This window comes from Protopterus annectens, chromosome 1.part0 (assembly GCF_019279795.1).
Source record: "Protopterus annectens isolate FY-2018-M chromosome 1.part0, PAN1.0, whole genome shotgun sequence".
Taxonomy (NCBI): Eukaryota; Metazoa; Chordata; order Ceratodontiformes; family Protopteridae; genus Protopterus; species Protopterus annectens.
Window position 1 is genome coordinate 711,368,354 of NC_056725.1, and position 17,602 is coordinate 711,385,955.

General features: G+C 45.3%; 1 protein-coding gene across 2 annotated transcripts in view; it reads right to left on the reverse strand.

The window, feature by feature from the left end:
• SYMPK (symplekin scaffold protein) overlaps positions 1–17,602 on the reverse strand; it is a 2,606,756-nt gene that overhangs the window by 457,282 nt on the left and 2,131,872 nt on the right. For both annotated transcript variants that reach the window (XM_044062505.1, XM_044062497.1), the window contains one exon: positions 13,110–13,211. In XM_044062505.1, the coding sequence (XP_043918440.1) occupies positions 13,110–13,211 (102 nt within the window). The remainder of the gene's footprint in view (positions 1–13,109; positions 13,212–17,602) is intronic.

The following is a 17,602-nucleotide window of genomic DNA, read 5'->3' on the forward strand; positions in this document are numbered from 1 at the left end:
GACACTCCCGCTATCTCACCCCCTCCACTAGGTCTGTCCTCTCAACTACATACCTAATTCCTTCCTTCCTATATGGTGACCCTCTATTCACCAACCTACAAGCTTAAACTCTCTTCCTGTTACAATAAAATCTCCAAGTTTTCCCCTGGTTACAAATCCTCTACCCACTACTGTAATGCCCTTCTAAAACTAAATTGGCTAGAGCTCCCCAATCATCTTACCTACTTCCAACTCACTCATGCCCACAAACTTATCTTCCATCCATCTCTCTGCCCCTCTCTAGCCAGTTCACTTAAAATGCACGTACCCAATAGAATCTTGAGATCAAATAACCAAAATCTAATTGAACTACACAAGCCTGCATGCTCACCAGGCGAACAACTCCTATCCTTTTCTCTAGCATGGCTTTGGAACTCCCTGCCACCTCTCATCTGCACCACCAACAACCTCTCTACAATTAAAACCTTGCTTCATTCCCATGTCATATCTATATGGGAATGTTCCTGCTCTCACCCTGCATAACTCCCTCCTACTACATTTACCCTCTCCCCCCTTTCTTCCCACCCCCTTTCACTTCTCTTATACCACTTACTCTTCTATCTCACTTTTCTTACTTGACACCTACTCTCTTCCTATCCCCTGTATACTCTGCTATAACTCTTATATGATACCTGTACAAATCCCCCTAACCTCTGTTCTAGATTTACCACTGTATGAATTAAGATATTTTGTAAATACTTAATGACATGTTGTTTTTTGCCTTTTGCTCTTGTAGGTTGTAAGCTATGTTACTCATTTTTTTGAGTTTTATGATTTGCCCAAATTGTATAATGTTTTATGGAGCTTTTCTCCCCGGGACTGCATTGAAAACGTGCTTTTCTAGGCCTAATGGACTATCCCGGTAAACAAACTGTAAAATAATAAAAATAAATAAATAAGTGTTTTTCAGCATATTTATAATTGTACTTGCAAACTGTTTATTCATGTCTATGAACAGAGATTAGGTTTAAGCATCTTAAAATTTGGCATGGGTGCCTTTAACAACAGTATCAACTATGAAGCTATCTTAAAGTACGATAAAAAAAAATTCTTAAGCAGCTTGTATATTACCTCATGAATAAACACTAAATGATGAAAACATGAACCAAGTCATTTTTATAATGAGGTGACAAACAGGGAATGGGGAGATAAAGTAAGACTAGTGCCCTAACAGGATGACAAGTGGACAATGTCTGGGAAGTAAAGAATGAAGACAACCACCAGACAAAACAAATTTTTATTCATATGGGGCTAGAGAATGAGCAAGAGTAAATAAAAATAGTTATGTGCTTACTATAACTTGGAATCTCTGCCATCCAGTGTCATTATTCATCACGGATGGGTCATGGATCCGAGCCGGCAACTGATGGACAGATCCAGAACTCAAGCTCTTCCCCTTCCCATAATGCCCTGCTGACCTGCAACTCTCAGATCGAGTTTGCTGGATAAAGAAAAAGGCAGCACTGCCTGCCCAAGAGACTAAGCATCCCCAAGAAGAAGCATCCCTCCAGTTCTACCAGGTCCCCAGAAGGAAGGGGGGGTGGAGGGCGGAAATGTGATGAATAATGATGCTGGACAGCACAGATTCTAAGTTATGGTAAGTACATAACTCTATCTGATGCTATCCGTGTCATTACTCTTCATGTATGGGTCAGAGTCCCAAGCTACTATGAACCTTGGGTGGCCTCAGGGAAGGATATGCCGGAGCACAAAAGGAACCAAAGGAAGCCCTGTTCCTAGACACTAAATCCAACTTATAGTGTGAAACAAAAGTGTGGGGATTAGACAAAGTAGCAGCAGCACAAATCTCATCCAAAGAAAGCTTAGTCAAGAAGGCAAAAGAGTCACAGACCTAGTAGAAGGGGCTTTAACTGCTCTGCAAAGCCCCATATGCCTTGCTGTCATAAATGTAGGCAATATAGCTAGCAATCCATCTGGAAATAGTTACCTTAGCAACTGCCAGACCTTTTCTGGCCTGAGAAAGTCCACGAAAACCTGGTCCAACTTCCAAAATTCCTCAGTCTTCTTAAGATAAAAGCGTAGCTGCCTATGGACGTCTAATCATGTAAAGTATATTCCTCCTTATTAGAATAATTAGGGAAGAAAACTGATAGCTGGTACAGTGGTTGAGGTTAGCTTTCAAAGCCGCCTTCAGAACGAACACAGGATTTGTCCTACGGGATGCCCTATCCTTGCGGAAGTCATTAAAAGGGGGCTTAATGCCGACAGCCTGCAACTCAGAAACTCTTTGGCAAAAGTATTAGCCACCAAGAAGGCTGTCTTCCAAGACAACAACTTATGATCACAAGATGCAGCTGGTTCAAAAGGCTTTTGAGTCAAAGACTGCAGCAACAGAGTTAAATCCCATGGTGGGGAAGGATCTTTGATAGGAGGTCTAAGAAAGACTCCTTTGAGAAAGGCTTTGCATAGTTTAGAAGAAAAGGTGGGACCCTCATTCAAATGGAAATTAGAGATGGTCGCCAACTGGAGTTTAATCGTGGAGAAACTAGCACCTGCCTGAAAGAAAGAAGTCAACAACAACAACAAAATGTCAGGAATCGGGGCTGAAAAGAGATCTAAATGTTGTTGTCTGGCCCAAAAAGAAAATCTTTTCTCTTTACTGGAATACACCTTCTTAGTAGATGGCCTCTGAGATGCTAAGAAAATATTTTTCACAGGAGAGGGGAGCCTGGATTGGGAAAGGATCACTGGAACTGGAGGAACCAAGTGGTTAGATGAAGAGTCTGGAAGCTGGGAAGAGGAAGCCCCCAGGGATGGGAAATGAGATCAGGAATGGGATCCAATATCCAGGGAGGATATTTCAGATGAGACCGAATAAGGGAGAACCACGCCTGATGAGGCATAAAGGGGACAATGAGGATGAGAAGGGTCTTCAGGCGGTGGGCTTTCTGAAAGACCTTGGGAATTAGGGGAGTTGGGGGATAAGCACAGAGTAGTCCCAATGACCAATCGTGAATCAGAGAATCACAGCCTCCCTGGGTGACAAACTCCATTGGAGGATCAGGGCAAAGTAGTTGCTGCATTTGTGGTTGACTGGGGAGGCAAAGCGATCGCAGCATGGTTGACCCCCAACAGTCGAATATCTGACATGCCAGTGGTGGATTCAGCGACCACTTTTGAGGCCTTAAGACAGACCTGCTGAGTCTGTCAGCCAGCATGCTGCAACTGCCGGAAATGTGAGTTGCAAGAAGAAAGTGCCTGGAAGACATTGCCCATTCCCACACTCTCAGAGCCTCTCTCCACAGGAGAAGATCGTGTTCTCTCTTGCTTGTTGATGTACCAAGACAACTGCCATGCTGTCCATTTGAATTGTTATAGTCCAGAGAGGGAGATACTCCTGAAAGGCTTGCAACATTACAAGGAGTGCTCTCATCTGAGGGACGTTGACATTCAATTTGGTCTCTGTGGTGGGCCACGTGCCTTGAACCGTCCTTCCCCAAAAATGCCCCCCCCCAACCCCAACAGGGAAGCATCCGTTGCCTTGGGTGGGGGGAGACAGAAGGGTCTGCCGAGAATTAGGTCCCGAGACTGGAGCCACCAAGCAAGGTTAGTTCTGCACACGTATCATCCTGATGGGCATGAACATGGGATGAACCTGAGCTGACAACTGAACTGCCAGAGTCCACTGCAGGACCCGCATGTGATACCTGGCGAGTGGCACTAACTGGATGGCAGCCTCCATCAAGCCTAATGCTTGTAGAATTAGGTGGGCTGCTCGACCCTCAAGAACCAGCCAGTGAAAGACATGATTCTGAATAAGCTGAACTCTGCACAGGGGTAGTGCTGCAGTCTCCGACACAGTGACCAGTTGAACCCCGATAAACTCTAGGTCCTGGCATAGAGACAGATTGGATTTGAGCAGACTGACTATGATGCCAAGCTCCTAAAAGAGGTTGATGGTATAATTGGTGGCCATTGACAGTTGATACCATATAGGGGCCTTGAGGAGCCAATTGTCCAGGTACGGAAAGACGTGGAAGCCTTGCAGCCTGAGATAGCTGCCACCACTGCCATATATTTGGTCAACACCTGGGGGGCTGTGGTGTGTCCCAAGGGCAGGACTCTGAACAGGTAGAGACTGGCCCCTAACTGAAAGTCCAGGTGTCTGCTGGAGCTTCTGTCAATCTTGATATGACAGTACTTGTCCTTGAGATCTACAGAGCACATCGTCCTTGTGCAACAGAGGTAGAATGGACTGAAGAGTGACCATCCGGACCTTGGACTTCTGGACTGATAAGATTCAGCTTGATGAGGTCCAAAATTCAACACTGGTCCCCAGTATTTTTTCCCACCAAAAAGAAGCGAGAGTAAGTTCTGGACCCTCGTCCTGTTGGGAACTCTTGGATGGCTCAGAAGGTCCTGAACCTAGAGATTTGCCAACTCCCTTTGGCAGGGTGGAATGTCTGGGAGAGATTTTGAAACTGGGAGGAGGACTGAAAAAAGGGAATGGCATAACCCCTGAAAATAATCTTTAACACCCACTGATCTGAGAAGATATTTGTCCAGGCTAGTGGGTGAAGGGAGAATCATCCCCCAACTGCTTCCAGGGCAGGACAGTCGGGCGGCGCTTCAGGAGCGCTAAAAGGGCTTCTCCGAGAAGGGTTCTCAGGAGCCCTGATTCTGTGGACCCCGTCTGCCTCTGGGGTGGTGTTTACCACTGAATCCTCTGCCCCAGCTTGCAGAAGAGGATTCTTGGGGAGCACCCTGGAGGAGGACTGGTCCTGCAGCACCAAAGTTTCTTACTTCCCCTCTGAGTCTTAGAAAAAGATCATTGGGGAATAGAAAACTTGATTTTAACTGTGGATAGAGTCTTATCCTCCTGCTCGCTGCGGGTCAATGTTTCCTCGATGGAAGGCCCGAACAAAGTCGATCCATCAAAGGGAGAATTGGTAAAAGACACCTTGAAGGGTTCCACAAACCCGCAAAGGCAAAGCCAGGCATCCTGTCTAATGGCAATTACTGTGCCAGCCACTCAAGAGGTGACCTCTGTCATATTGGAGATCAACCTCATCGAAGCATTAGCCAGGGAAATCAAAGCAGACAAATTAGCGGGGACCCGCTTAAAACTCTCCAGAGGCAGCAGCAAGGGAAGTGGTGAGTTCTGACACCAAATCTCTCTGAAGCCTGGTAAAATGTGCCATGTAGTTGGTTGCCCTCAGTCCGAATGTAGCTAAGGCAAAACCAGGCTTTCCAAAATGGTCAAATCACCCGAGATTCTCTATTCAGGGGATGGACCGAGGAGCTCTGCTCTGCTAGCTCCTTCTTAGAAGCAGCGGCCACCACGAAGGCATCAATGGGGACACCCTTACTCCTAAAAGCCTTATCATTGGGGGGATTGAGGAATGTCTGCCTTTTTAGGTACCAGTTCCAGTGTGTCCTGCCCATTTCAAAGCACTGTCGGCGATGAGTTGCACAACCTCTTCAGTAGGTGGGGACACCCAGGTAAAAGACGGGCCTGTCCAGAAGGCCTTCAGGAACACGGACTCCCCCAAAGATGGGGTGGGGGAAGACTAATTGCCTCTTTGCTTGAGATTTTCGGGGATGTCCACCAAAGGAGACTTTCTCAGGTGGAAGCCTGGGGGAACCATCTTCCACCTCGAAATCTGTGTCCTCGGTGAGGGACGCTCTAGGGGAGTCCAAGTGCCTCCTTTTGCACATTCTCTTCCAAGAGGGTGCCCTCAAGATGGGCAAAGGGGTGGACTAGGAAGGGACCGGGAGTCCAAGCAAGGTAGTGCCCATCTGAAGGCGCTTGAACAAAGGCTGACCTTGGAAGGATGATGAGGCCTCACTGCCCAAACTTAAGAGGGGCTGGGGAAGACTTAGAGATGAAGGAGAGGTGACTGCCAAGCTGGAGAAAGTCCTCTCTACTGCCTGGAAGGCCGATGGACTGGATAAAGCTCCCCTCCCACAGTAGCAGCTGCCCGGGAAGGGAGGAAGGACCCAAATGTAGCACCGAAGCCTCCAGAAGATACTGGCCCCAAGCTGTCAAGCACTGATGCCCCCAAGGGAAGGGAATGGTCAGAAAATACTGGGCCTGACCCTATCCCCAGACAACCAACACCAACCTCACTGGGTCGAAGAGCAGAATGTTCCAAGGGCAGTGGAACGGAGCCCACCATGGACCCTTATGGTGGACCTGGAGGGTGAGCTTCCAATGACTATTGGATCTGACAGAACAACTGGTTCAGAAGCCCTAATGGGATCCGATGCTTTAAATGGTGCACCAGAGGATCGAACAGATGGGGTCAGATCTGGAGAAGGTTTGTGCAGAGTTGGAAACAAAGGCCTCCGGGGCGCCATGGCCTCAGATCCGAGAGATCAATCTAAGGGTCTCGGAGTGGAACAACCCAAATCCAAAGCCGAAGAGGCTGGACTCGGATCCAGCGATCTGCGATCCAACAGCCTTGGCTTTTTAGAAGGAGATTCCTTAGCGGAAGAGGGAGACTTCTGTTTAGGATCCATAGGAGCCTTAGAGGGGAGCCCGAGCTAGAGGACCCCCTTAGCTAACCCGTTTAGCAAATATCTTGTTCCTGTGCTCCATGAGAGCGCTGGGGGTGAATGCTTCACAAATGTCACATTCAACCTCCAGGGGACGGTCTCCTAAACAGTAAATGCATTCCTCGTGTGAGTCAGACTGAGGCATCTTCTGACCGCACGAGGAGCATCTCTTGAAGCCAAAAGGCTTGTCAGACATACTTCAGCAACACATACACTTACCTCAACAGGGAAGGCACCATGCACACACACACTCAACCCCTCAGAAACAAACAAGGGAGCAAAGTACTAAAAGCAAGAAACACAGTAAAATAATTAGCTAAGGGGGGGTGGGAACCCAAGAGACAAAACTAGTTGAAGTACAGGGAGGGGAGGAAACAGAAAACTATCTGCACTATAAACCTAAAGAAGCCTCAAGAAAAACTATAGAAACCAAGAAGGCAGGAACACCCCCCCCCAAAAAAAAGTTAACACTTATTTTAAAGGAAGGCTCGAGCTACTGGAATCATGTTCTTAGCATTTCTGCGGCAAACAGGATCTGAGGGTTACAGGTCAGCAGGGGATTGTGGGAAGGGGAGGAGCTTGAGCTCTGGATCTGTCCATCAGTTGCCAGCTCAGATCTGAGGTCGGATCCAAGACCCATCCATGATGAATAATGACATGGATAGCATCAGATCAGTGATTAATCAAGTATGGGAGGCATGTCAGTGGGGAACAGACAGAATCAGTAAGAGATTTATCCAATTTGAACAACATGGATTAAGATCTCTGGGCACCATATTTTATTTCTGTAATACAAGTACAGTGATGGGGAGGGGAGGTACAGTGAGATCCATGGCCATCGGCCATCATTTCCTCAGAGACTGTAAACAAACACTGCTCTACCAACCCAATACACTCACTTCTCTAACTTCTGAATGAGCTGCAAAGCTTGCATCTTTTTTCTTTCACACCCCCCCATAAAGTATTGCCTTGTATGACTTTTCTGATGTGGCAGCAACTAAAGGATGGGCAAGAGGTAAACGCTGCAGTACTTTTTCTTAACCACTAGTGCCATGTGGAATCCCATCAGGTCTCAGTTAATGGTATTTGCTATATGTGAGGGTGTTAGCAAAAGGCCTTCACGTAAAAATAAGTTCTGTCAAACAGGTCTGCACTCATAATGTCTGAAAAGAAAGCAGACTGTACAAAATGTTTCGCAAATGCCTCTACAGGGAAATATCTACATGTTTATGTTCATAGGTTCATAGGTTCATACTAGGCTATCTGCCCAAGGGCATTTATAAGCCTAGCCCATAGTTATGTGACTTTCGCCACCCCTTTAGTTTGAAGAAAACTATGCCTATTATTTTGCTGTGCCTCTGTCAAGCAGTGACACTGAAGTAATCCCTGGGGTATATCTGCGATCTCCCATCCATTGGTCAAGATTCCTCTTGAACAATGCCAGCGAGGTGCTCTGCCTCACATGTACCGGGATTTTGTTCCACAGCATAGGGAGTCTCTGGGTGATGAATCTGTCCCTCCAGCACGTTCTATTAATAACCGTGTCAAGGTTTAAGTCTCCGCCTTGTGGTTCTGAGGGATCTAGATTTTTTTGAGGTGAAGCATATTCATCAAATCTGGGTTTGACATGGCCTTATATGTCAGGCACAGGTCACCTCTGAGCAAGCGGTATGCGACTGAATAGAGCTGGAGTTCTTTCAGTCGGGCAGCATAAGACATATTTTTGAGACCCTTTATCCTTTTGGTGAAGAACTTTTGGGGCCTTTCCAGCTGCTGCAGGTGTCGGGTCAGATACATTCCGAATGGGGCATTGTACTCAATCATAGGTCTAATGAGTGATGAGTACAGGGGGATGATGACCTCCCTTGATCTAGATGTGAATCCCTTCATGATCAGGTGGGCAATGTAGAAGGTTTTCCTAACTACTTTGGCAACATGAGTGTCAAACGAAAGGTTACTGTCAACCTGGGTCCCCAGATCCCTGATGACTTCTTCTGTGCTCAGTGGATTGCCACCTATATGGTAGCTAGGGGTAACTTTGTTTTTCCCGAAGGGTATGACTATACATTTCTTGGCGTTTAACTTTAGGCCATGGCTCTGGCACCAGTTATCCGTTTCTGTGAGGCCCTTCTGAAGGATATCTGTGTCAGATGTGTTTTCGACTATGGCGCCCAGTTTGCAGTCATCTGCAAACTTTGTTAGCCATAACCCTCCTGTGTTTGCTTGTACTTCAGAAAAGTAGATGCCGAACAAGAGTGGTCTCAGGACTGAGCCCTGTGGGACACCACTTGTGACAGGCTTTGAGTCTGACATGGCGCCAGCAACTCTGACCCTGTGGGTTCTGTCACTTAGCCAGTTTGCAACCCATCTTGTGATGTATGGGTTTACATTCAAGCTGAGGAGTTTTTCAATGATACCTGAGTGGGGTATTGTGTCGAAGGCCTTTGCCAGGTCGAGGTAGGCTGTATGGACTGCCTTACCCTCATCAATGGCCTTGGTGACTGTTTCAAAAAAGTCAACCAAGTTTAAAAGGCATGATCTGCCTTTGACAAAGCCAAACTGGGTTGGATCCAAAGTCTGCAAGTTCCCTATGTCTTTATTTATGAGTTCCATTATGATCCTCTCCATGGCTTTGCAGATAAGGCTTGTCAAGCTAATGGGATGGTAATTTCCAGGGTCGGTGGAGGCACCGCCCTTGTGAAGTGGGACCACAGTCGCCGTGCGCCACTCCTTGGGTAATGTATCCTGAGGTGAGGCTAAGATTAAACAGCTGTCCTAACTGTGGGTTTAATTCCTCGTTGAGTTCATGAAGCACACAGCCGGGGACACCATCCGGTCCCATGGACGCTGTGTTTCCTGCCTTAGTGAGGGCAGTTCTCACCTGGGCGTTGGAGATGTTTGGGGGGCTACAATCCTCTGGAATAGATATCTCTCCTTTTGGGGGGGAGGGGGGGGAGAAGTTTGCACTGAACCTGTCAGCCAGTATGTTAGCAATGTGTGTAGGTTCAGTAATTTTCACATCATTTTGAACTAATTCTGAGCATATCTGGGAGTTTCCTCCTAGGTTTCTAACATAGCTAAAGAAGGCCTTATGATTGTCTTTAGAGTCCTTGGCGATTTTTCTCTCAAAATTTGCCTTGGATGATTTTATGAGAGCTCTTAGTTTTTTTACTTATAATGATCAAAGGTGTCTTACCTTTCAAGGATTTTGCTCTATCTTGTAGTAGTTTCCTCCTTTTGTTGTAGAGCTTGTTTATGGCTGGGGTCCACCAGACTGGACGCTTGCCTTTGGTACAAAGAGTCTTAGTTTTGTTTGGGATAGCCTGATCCATGCAGTCCTGTAGGTGCTGGTAGAAGGCATTTGTAAGTGATTCAGCGGTTTGAGTAATGTTTACCACTGGCTCAGGGGCCTTAAAGGAGACCACACTAGTTTTTAGAAGTGTGAAGTCGGCTTTTGAGAAGTTTTTCACTGTGGACTTTTTTTTTTTTCAGGTGGGGGCGGGATGAGGACCTCCAGCGAGATTAGTTTATGATCTGATCTACCAGTGAGGGGTATACTTCCGGTGTTGAACATTGTGATCCCATGTTCGTGATGATGAGATCAAGTATGTTTTCTCCTATTGTGGGGATGGTGACTAGTTGTTCCATGGCATTTGAGTTTATGAACTCCAGGAACCTTTGGGCTAGAGTGTTTGGGCTTGAGTAGTGTTCCCAGTCTATATTAGGGTAGTTGAAGTCACCTAGTATGATGGTGTTTGGAGATACATTTATCCCCTCCAGTGCTTTCAGGAAGGCCATGTGAGGTTCCTGAGTTTGAGAGGGTGGCCTGTAACATGCTACAAATTGCAGAGCAGTCTTGCCTATGGTTAATTGCACCTGGATGGTCTCCGATGCATCGTGCGTTGCCACCAACCTTGAGGTGTGTGTGTCCTTTATGAATATGGACACCCCCCCTCCTTTCTTGGCGTTGTTCGGATTTTGGGGCCGGAACGCATGATATGAGGTGAAACCTGATAGTGCTGGGGTGCTCTCAGGAGCCTTGAACCAGGTTTCTGTCACAGCACAGACATCGATGTTCTCCATACTGAGAAGGGCCTCGAGTGCGTGCATCTTGAGATTGAGACTTCTGGCATTGAGCAGCATTACCCTTAGTTTTTTTCCTTTTTTGTGTTCTAGGGTGGTAGGTTCAGAATTTGAGCCTTGCCTAAAAAAAGGCACTATGGGGGTGGCAAGAGCCTTTGCCAATATCCGGAAGCCCAGGGGTGACAGGTGCAAGCTGTCCCTCGAATGGCAGCGTGGCTTGCCCAGCATGTCATCCCAGGCAGACAGACATTGGATCCCCTTTGAATGACACCAGAATTTAAGCCAATTATTAAAGCTGGTCATCTTATCACTGTATTGTGGCATCATTCTAGGTGAAGGTAGGATACTGCTCAAGGTCAGAGTCATACCTGCCTGGGCTACATAATCAGAGAGCTCCTCAATGTCTCTTTTCATGTAGTCCAAGGAGGTACGTCTCAGGTCGTTGACACCAGCATGGACAATGACTGAGTCGTACTTGTACCTGCTGTTGAGAGACCTGAGTGCTTGCGTTATGTGGCGGATTCTAGCGCCCGACAGGCAGCTTACTGTGACCTTCTCCTTACTCAGTCTGGTGAGCGGGACGTCAGTGTGCCTGACTATGGAGTCACCAATGACGAGTGTGTCTGGCATTGTGTTTGGCCTTAAGGGCTGTGACTGTTTGACACTCTGACTGTGTGGTCTATGTGTTGCATCCTGAGGTGGTAGTTGTTTGGGTGTCTGCTTTGGTGGCCTCTGCTGTTTTGGTAGATTTTTGATCAGAGCCTCCGAGTATGTCTTTGTGTGATTATGTGTATGATTTGAAGTTGTGATGGTACTATGTGTGACTGGGTATGTAGTGTGTGTGGTTACCTTCTCCTCCTGTCTGGTCTTGCCAGTCCTATGTTGAGAGAGCTCAGCCTCCAGTTTGGCCGTATAGTTGCATCTCTCGCATGTATTTGTGTTTTGTGGGAGAAGGAGAGGATTGTCTGTGTACATGAGGCAATTGTAACATTGCCTCAATATTCCGAGGTTCACCAGTTGAGCAGGAGAGGACACTAGCAACTGATCCCTCGACATGCTAGAAGTAATAGATAAAAAAACTTACAAAAGACTCTGGGGGATGTGGGTTCTAGGCTGGTGGAGTACTATCTATAATAATAGTGCTTTATCAAGGTGCACGTACTGTAGGAGCAAGTGCTAGGCTTTACAGATAGAGAATAGTCTACTTGGGAATCAAGTAGAGATGAACTTTTTAGTTATAGGATACGCTGGTTAGATCAGCAGTACAGTTCGAGGAAGGTAGTTTTAAGGGAAAATTTGAAGAGTGGAATTTAGGTAGCCCGAATAGTTCAACCTTGTTAAACCGCCGCTGCTCTTGTGTGCAACAGTGGCAACTCCGTTCTAAAGCGCGCTAACACGTGCTTTATAGCAGGGGCTGGAAAAAACAGGAAATGACCCAAAATGGCCAACGAATTACTAGTTGCTGTCTCTAACCACTCCTCTGAGGACAAACAAGCAGCTCAGTACTCCCCACTCCCACTGGTGAGTAAAGAAACTACCTCTGGCCACACAAGAAAATGGAGGAAACGGGAACCAAATACAAAGCCCAGGGATCAGCAAAATCTGATCACTGGAACAACTAGCTAGGAAAGTTTAGGAAAGGAGAAGTATTTTTTTGTTTTTTTTAGTTTTTTGCAAACAGACAGAAAAAATACAGTAAATGCTTTGGTATTCGACTAAATTGCTATCAAAGGCTGGTACACTTGAGTGTATGTTTGTTACTTTTAAGCAAAACTTTAGCCAACAAGTGCAATCAACAATTTAAGCACAGAAAAACAGGAAAATCAGGTAATAAAACAGTAATATAGGCACAAACAGTAGTCGAAAAGCTCAAAAGATCGAAAAATGCAAAATAAAATGTTTAAAAAATACTTATTATCAAGAAAGTTGCTTTTTCTGCTCTCTGCTGGCTTAGGAACTCTGCAGGGGACCACGAGGAGCTATGCCAAGTTCTCTAATGCCAGAAAAGCCCGCCAAAGCGTGCTTTATAGCAGGGGGCTGGAAAAAATATGTCATGACAAATATTTTTAGAACACAAGCTGATGTGCTCTATTACCAATTCAACAATGGTAGAAGAAACTAGTGAAAGATAGCTCAAAAATATGCCTTAAAAGAAAAATATATTCACAGGTAGTGGCTAGGCATCCAGTCCTGGAGACCACTGAACAGCTTAGCCCAAATCTACCAATTGCCCCACACCAGTTTAGCTAAGTGATTTGCTCAGTCAAACAGCAGACAAAACAGCAGTGGTAAGGGAAACAAATTCTGGACTACAGTTTGCAGCTTAACAGTTAACAGCATTAATGCTCTGTGCTGAGATGTCAAAGGTATAGAGAACAGAACTATTTCCATAACACTAACACAACCTCTAAAATTGTAACATGCACCATTAGTAATGGCAAAAAGTAAACCCAAAAGCTTTTTTTTACCTTTTATAATTGATTTCATGTCACATTTTGATGAATCAATATTGTGCAATGCAATTAGTAACTCTCCAGGGTTCAGTGGTGATACAGCTGAATTTCCATCACCTGCAGAGAACAATATATTGAGAAAATTATTAAATGTGTGGCTCTTAAACACTGCAAATACCTGCGATTTAAAACAAACAATTCTGAAATCTTCTGCAAATATATAACACTTAAGGACAGGACTTGAATACAGGGCAAAAAAAAAAATCGTAAAATAAACACTTTTATTTTATTTTATTTTACATTTGTTAACCGGGCTAGTCCAACTGGATACATGTCCATTTTCAGTGGAAGCCCGAGGAGAAAAGCTCTGCTATCTACTACATGATAATAAAAGTAAATACAAAATATATAAGGCATTTACCGTACAAATACACAAGGCATTTAAACCACAATAAGAGGATGTAGAGAAAAAGGTGAGAGGGAGATACAGATATTACTGGAGCACTTTTGTCATATCTACAAAAAAAACTCAAGCATCCAACATCACATAGAAACATTGCCCATTCTTGACTATAGGAGTGTGGCCAGAAATGTATATTTTGTACTCAGATCTCATGCTGTTGTCTCACTATCTACCCATTGCTTAAAAATGTACTAATCTCTCAAAGCGCTGCCTGTATACACTTCAGAAAGTGACAGATTACTTACAACTGCTACCCTTTGTAACAACAACAAAAAAAGATACTTAGATATGCATTCTGGTGCTGCGGTAGCTTTGTCGCCTCACAGATAGACGTCGTCCTGTTCGATTCTCAGCTAGAGCGTCTTCCGTGTGGAGACATGCGTTAATGGGCGTACCTTCAATGAAGGTTGTGCGCCAGGGCTGTCAACTCAGCATGTAAAAATCTACTGCCAATCATTAGCGGACCGGAGTTCCGCTCTGGCGACCCCTAACCGGGAAAAGCCGAAAGACACAACAACCATGTAAACATGCTTTGTATAAGTCTATACAGAAACAATTCTAAACATGAGCTCGTTGAGTCAAAATTTCTGAGAGATGCTCAGTAAAAAAAATACATTCATTTTAGTACACTAAGAAAACAGGAACCAACAAACAACGTTCTAAAACAACGTAAAAAATAATAAAAAAAAGCACTGCACAGGAGCCAAACAAACAAACCTTTAATAAAGAGATGTTTAAGTGCTTTTGTTCCAAATTATGACAAAACTTCTTCACAAACAAAACACATAGTGCTCCCTTATCTTTTTATATAAAAAAGGCGCCAATGAATTTATACCCTCTTAAAGACACATTACCCCTACAAAGGGACGTGCATGTACGTCAGAAGAGAAGAGTATCTTAAAAATAATCTGAAATTTCATTAATCAACTCTCCTTATTGATAAGGAGAAATTAATCATAGGCACTAAACAGCCTATAATTGCAAAGTACCTTGTTAAGGTAAGGGAAAAAAGCTCCTGTATTGTTCAAAAAAAGCACCAAACCAGGCATGTCCAAGGGTCAGCTTCCGTATTCTCCTGTCCACCTGGTAAATATGGGCATACTGGGGCAATGCAACAATTGCCTCATGTACACAGACAACCCTCTCCTCCTACCTGTGAGAGATGCACTTACATAGCCAAACTGGAAGCAAAGCTCTCTCCACCCAAGATTGTGCTAGACAGTCAAGAGAAGGTTAACACCAGCACTACAGCTCAAGCAACACATAGCCCTTCTAAACTCACACCACCAACACCCACACATAGCAACACTAAACCAACATTTGTGGAGGCCCTTAACTGTAACCTGCCCAAGCAACAAGGACCTCCGAAGCCGAAACGCAAACAAACACCAGTCGCAACCAAAGTGTCACATAACTCACACCACCAGTGTGCCACCCAGCAACAGCCCCTAAGGCAAGATAACGTACCTAACACTTTAGTCATAGGTGACTCTACAGTCAGGCACACTGATGTCCCACTCACCAGGCTGAACAACGAGAAAATTACAGTGAGCTGCCTGTCAGGTGCCAGGATCCTCCACATAACTCATGCACTCAAGTCACTCCACAACAAGTGCAACTATGACTCTGTCATTGTCCATGTTGGAGTGAATGACTTGAAACGTACCTCCCTGGACTACATGAAGAGAGACATGGAAGAGCTCTCGGATCATGTGGCCCAGGCAGGTATGACCCTAGTCCTGAGTAGAATCCTGCCTTTGCCCAGAATGATACCACAATATAAGGACAAAATGATTGACTTCAACAACTGGCTAAGCTTCTGGTGTCATTCAAAGGGGATCCAGTATCTGTCTGCCTGGGACGACATGATCGACAGACCATGATGCTTTGCCAGAGATGGTCTGCACCTGTCGCCCCTAGGATTCAGGTTACTGGCTAAGCCTCTTGCCATCCCTATAGTGCCTTTTTTATGCAAAGTTCAAAGGACAAAACCACCACCGTAACAGGCACAAGCATGCAAAATCTGAAGGTAATGCTACTCAATGCTAGAAGTCTAAACCTCAAAATGCACTCTTTTGAGGTACTCCTAAAAATGGAGAACATCGACATATGTGCATTAACTGAGACTTGCTTCAAGGCTCCAGAGAGCACCCCTGCAATACCAGGCTACAACTCTTACCACACTTTTCGGCCACCAAGCCAGGATCTAAACACTAAAGGTGGAGGAGTGTCCATATTCACCAAGGATATTCACACCACCAGGTTAGTTGCCCAACACAATGAGTCTGAAATTCTCCAGGTGCAACTAACACTAGGTAAGACTGCAATCCAAATTGTAGCTTGCTACAGATCCCCTATCATGCCTCAAGATTCTCACTACACCTTTCTAAACATACTGGAAAATATCAATATACAACCAAACACCCTAATACTGGGTGATTTCAACTACCCTGCCATTAACTGGGAAAACTACTCGTGTACCAACACCTTTGCCCAAAGGTTCTTGGAATTCATATATTCCAATGCCCTGGATCAACTCATCCATAGTCCCACCAGGGGCTCCAATATCCTAGAACTGATCATTACCAACATGGGAAATCGATGCTCCACATCTATGGTCACCCCTTCATTGGTTAGGTCAGACCATAAGCTAATCACCCTTAACATCCACATCCCACCCCCACCCCCACCCCCTAGTAAGGAAACCTCCATAAAAAACTTCTCCAAAGCCAACTTCATGCTACTCAAGTCAGAAGTTACAAACTTCATGACACCCATGTAGACAGGAACTGAAAGTTCGACTGCTGAGTCCTACACTAAGGCACTGTATGAGCACATCTACTCATGCATGAATCGTGCCATCCCAAATAGAACCAAGATGCTCTCCTCCAAAAAAGGAAGCCAGTCTGGAGGTCCCCTGCCATAAACTTTACAACAAAAGGAAGAAACTGTTGCAGAAAAGAGGAATATCCCAGGATTCAAAAAACCTCCCTTACCAGCCTCAGTAAGAAGCTGAGATCCTTCATAAAATCCTCCAAAGCTAGTTACGAAAATAAAATTGCCAAAGATTCCAAAGACAACTACAAGGCATTCTATAACTATGTCAAGAATCTAAATGGCAATGCTCAGATCTGCTCTGAGCTACAACAGAATGGCATTAAATATACTGATCCCAAGGATATTGCCAATATCCTGGCAGATTGATTCAGTGTCAACTTCACCCCCCCCCCTCTCACTCCCCTAAATGGCCCATCTCAGTACTGGAAGATTGCTAAATTCCAGTAATAACGGCCACACAGGTAAAAAACGCACTCTTCAAAGCTAAGAATACAGTATCCATGGGACCAGATGACATCCCGAGCTGTGTACTACATGAACTACAAAATGAACTGGCACCTCACCTAAGTGTCATTTTTAATCATACCCTCACCTCGGGCTTCGTGCCCACTGAGTGGCACACAGCTACAGTTATCCCACTCCGCAAGGAGGGATCCACCTTGGATCCCGGGAACTACTGCCCCATTAGTCTGACAAGCCTGATCTGCAAGGCCATGGAGCGTATTATCATGGAACTTATAAACAAAGACATTGGCAACCTTCAAACACTGGACCCCATCCAGTTTGGGTTCATGAAGGGCCGATCTTGTCTCCTGAACCTGATTGACTTCTTTGAATCAGTCTCCAGAGCCGTGGACGAGGGTAAAGCAGCCCACACAGCCTACCTGGACCTTGCCAAGGCCTTTGACGCCATCCCCCACTCTAGAATTATAAATAAACTTACTAAGCAGGGCATTAATCCCTACGTCACTTGATAGGCTGCCAACCGGCTTACTGACAGAACCCAAACTGTAAAAGTAGCTAACTCCAAATCCAGCTCCAGACAAGTGCCAAGTGGAGTACCTCAGGGTTCAGTCCTGGGACCACTCCTGTTTGGCATCTACCTCTCTGAAGTACAGGCCAACACTAAGGGACTCTGTCTAACAAAGTTCGCAGATGACTGCAAACTGGGAACCATTATTGAATCCCCAAATGATGTGGATACTCT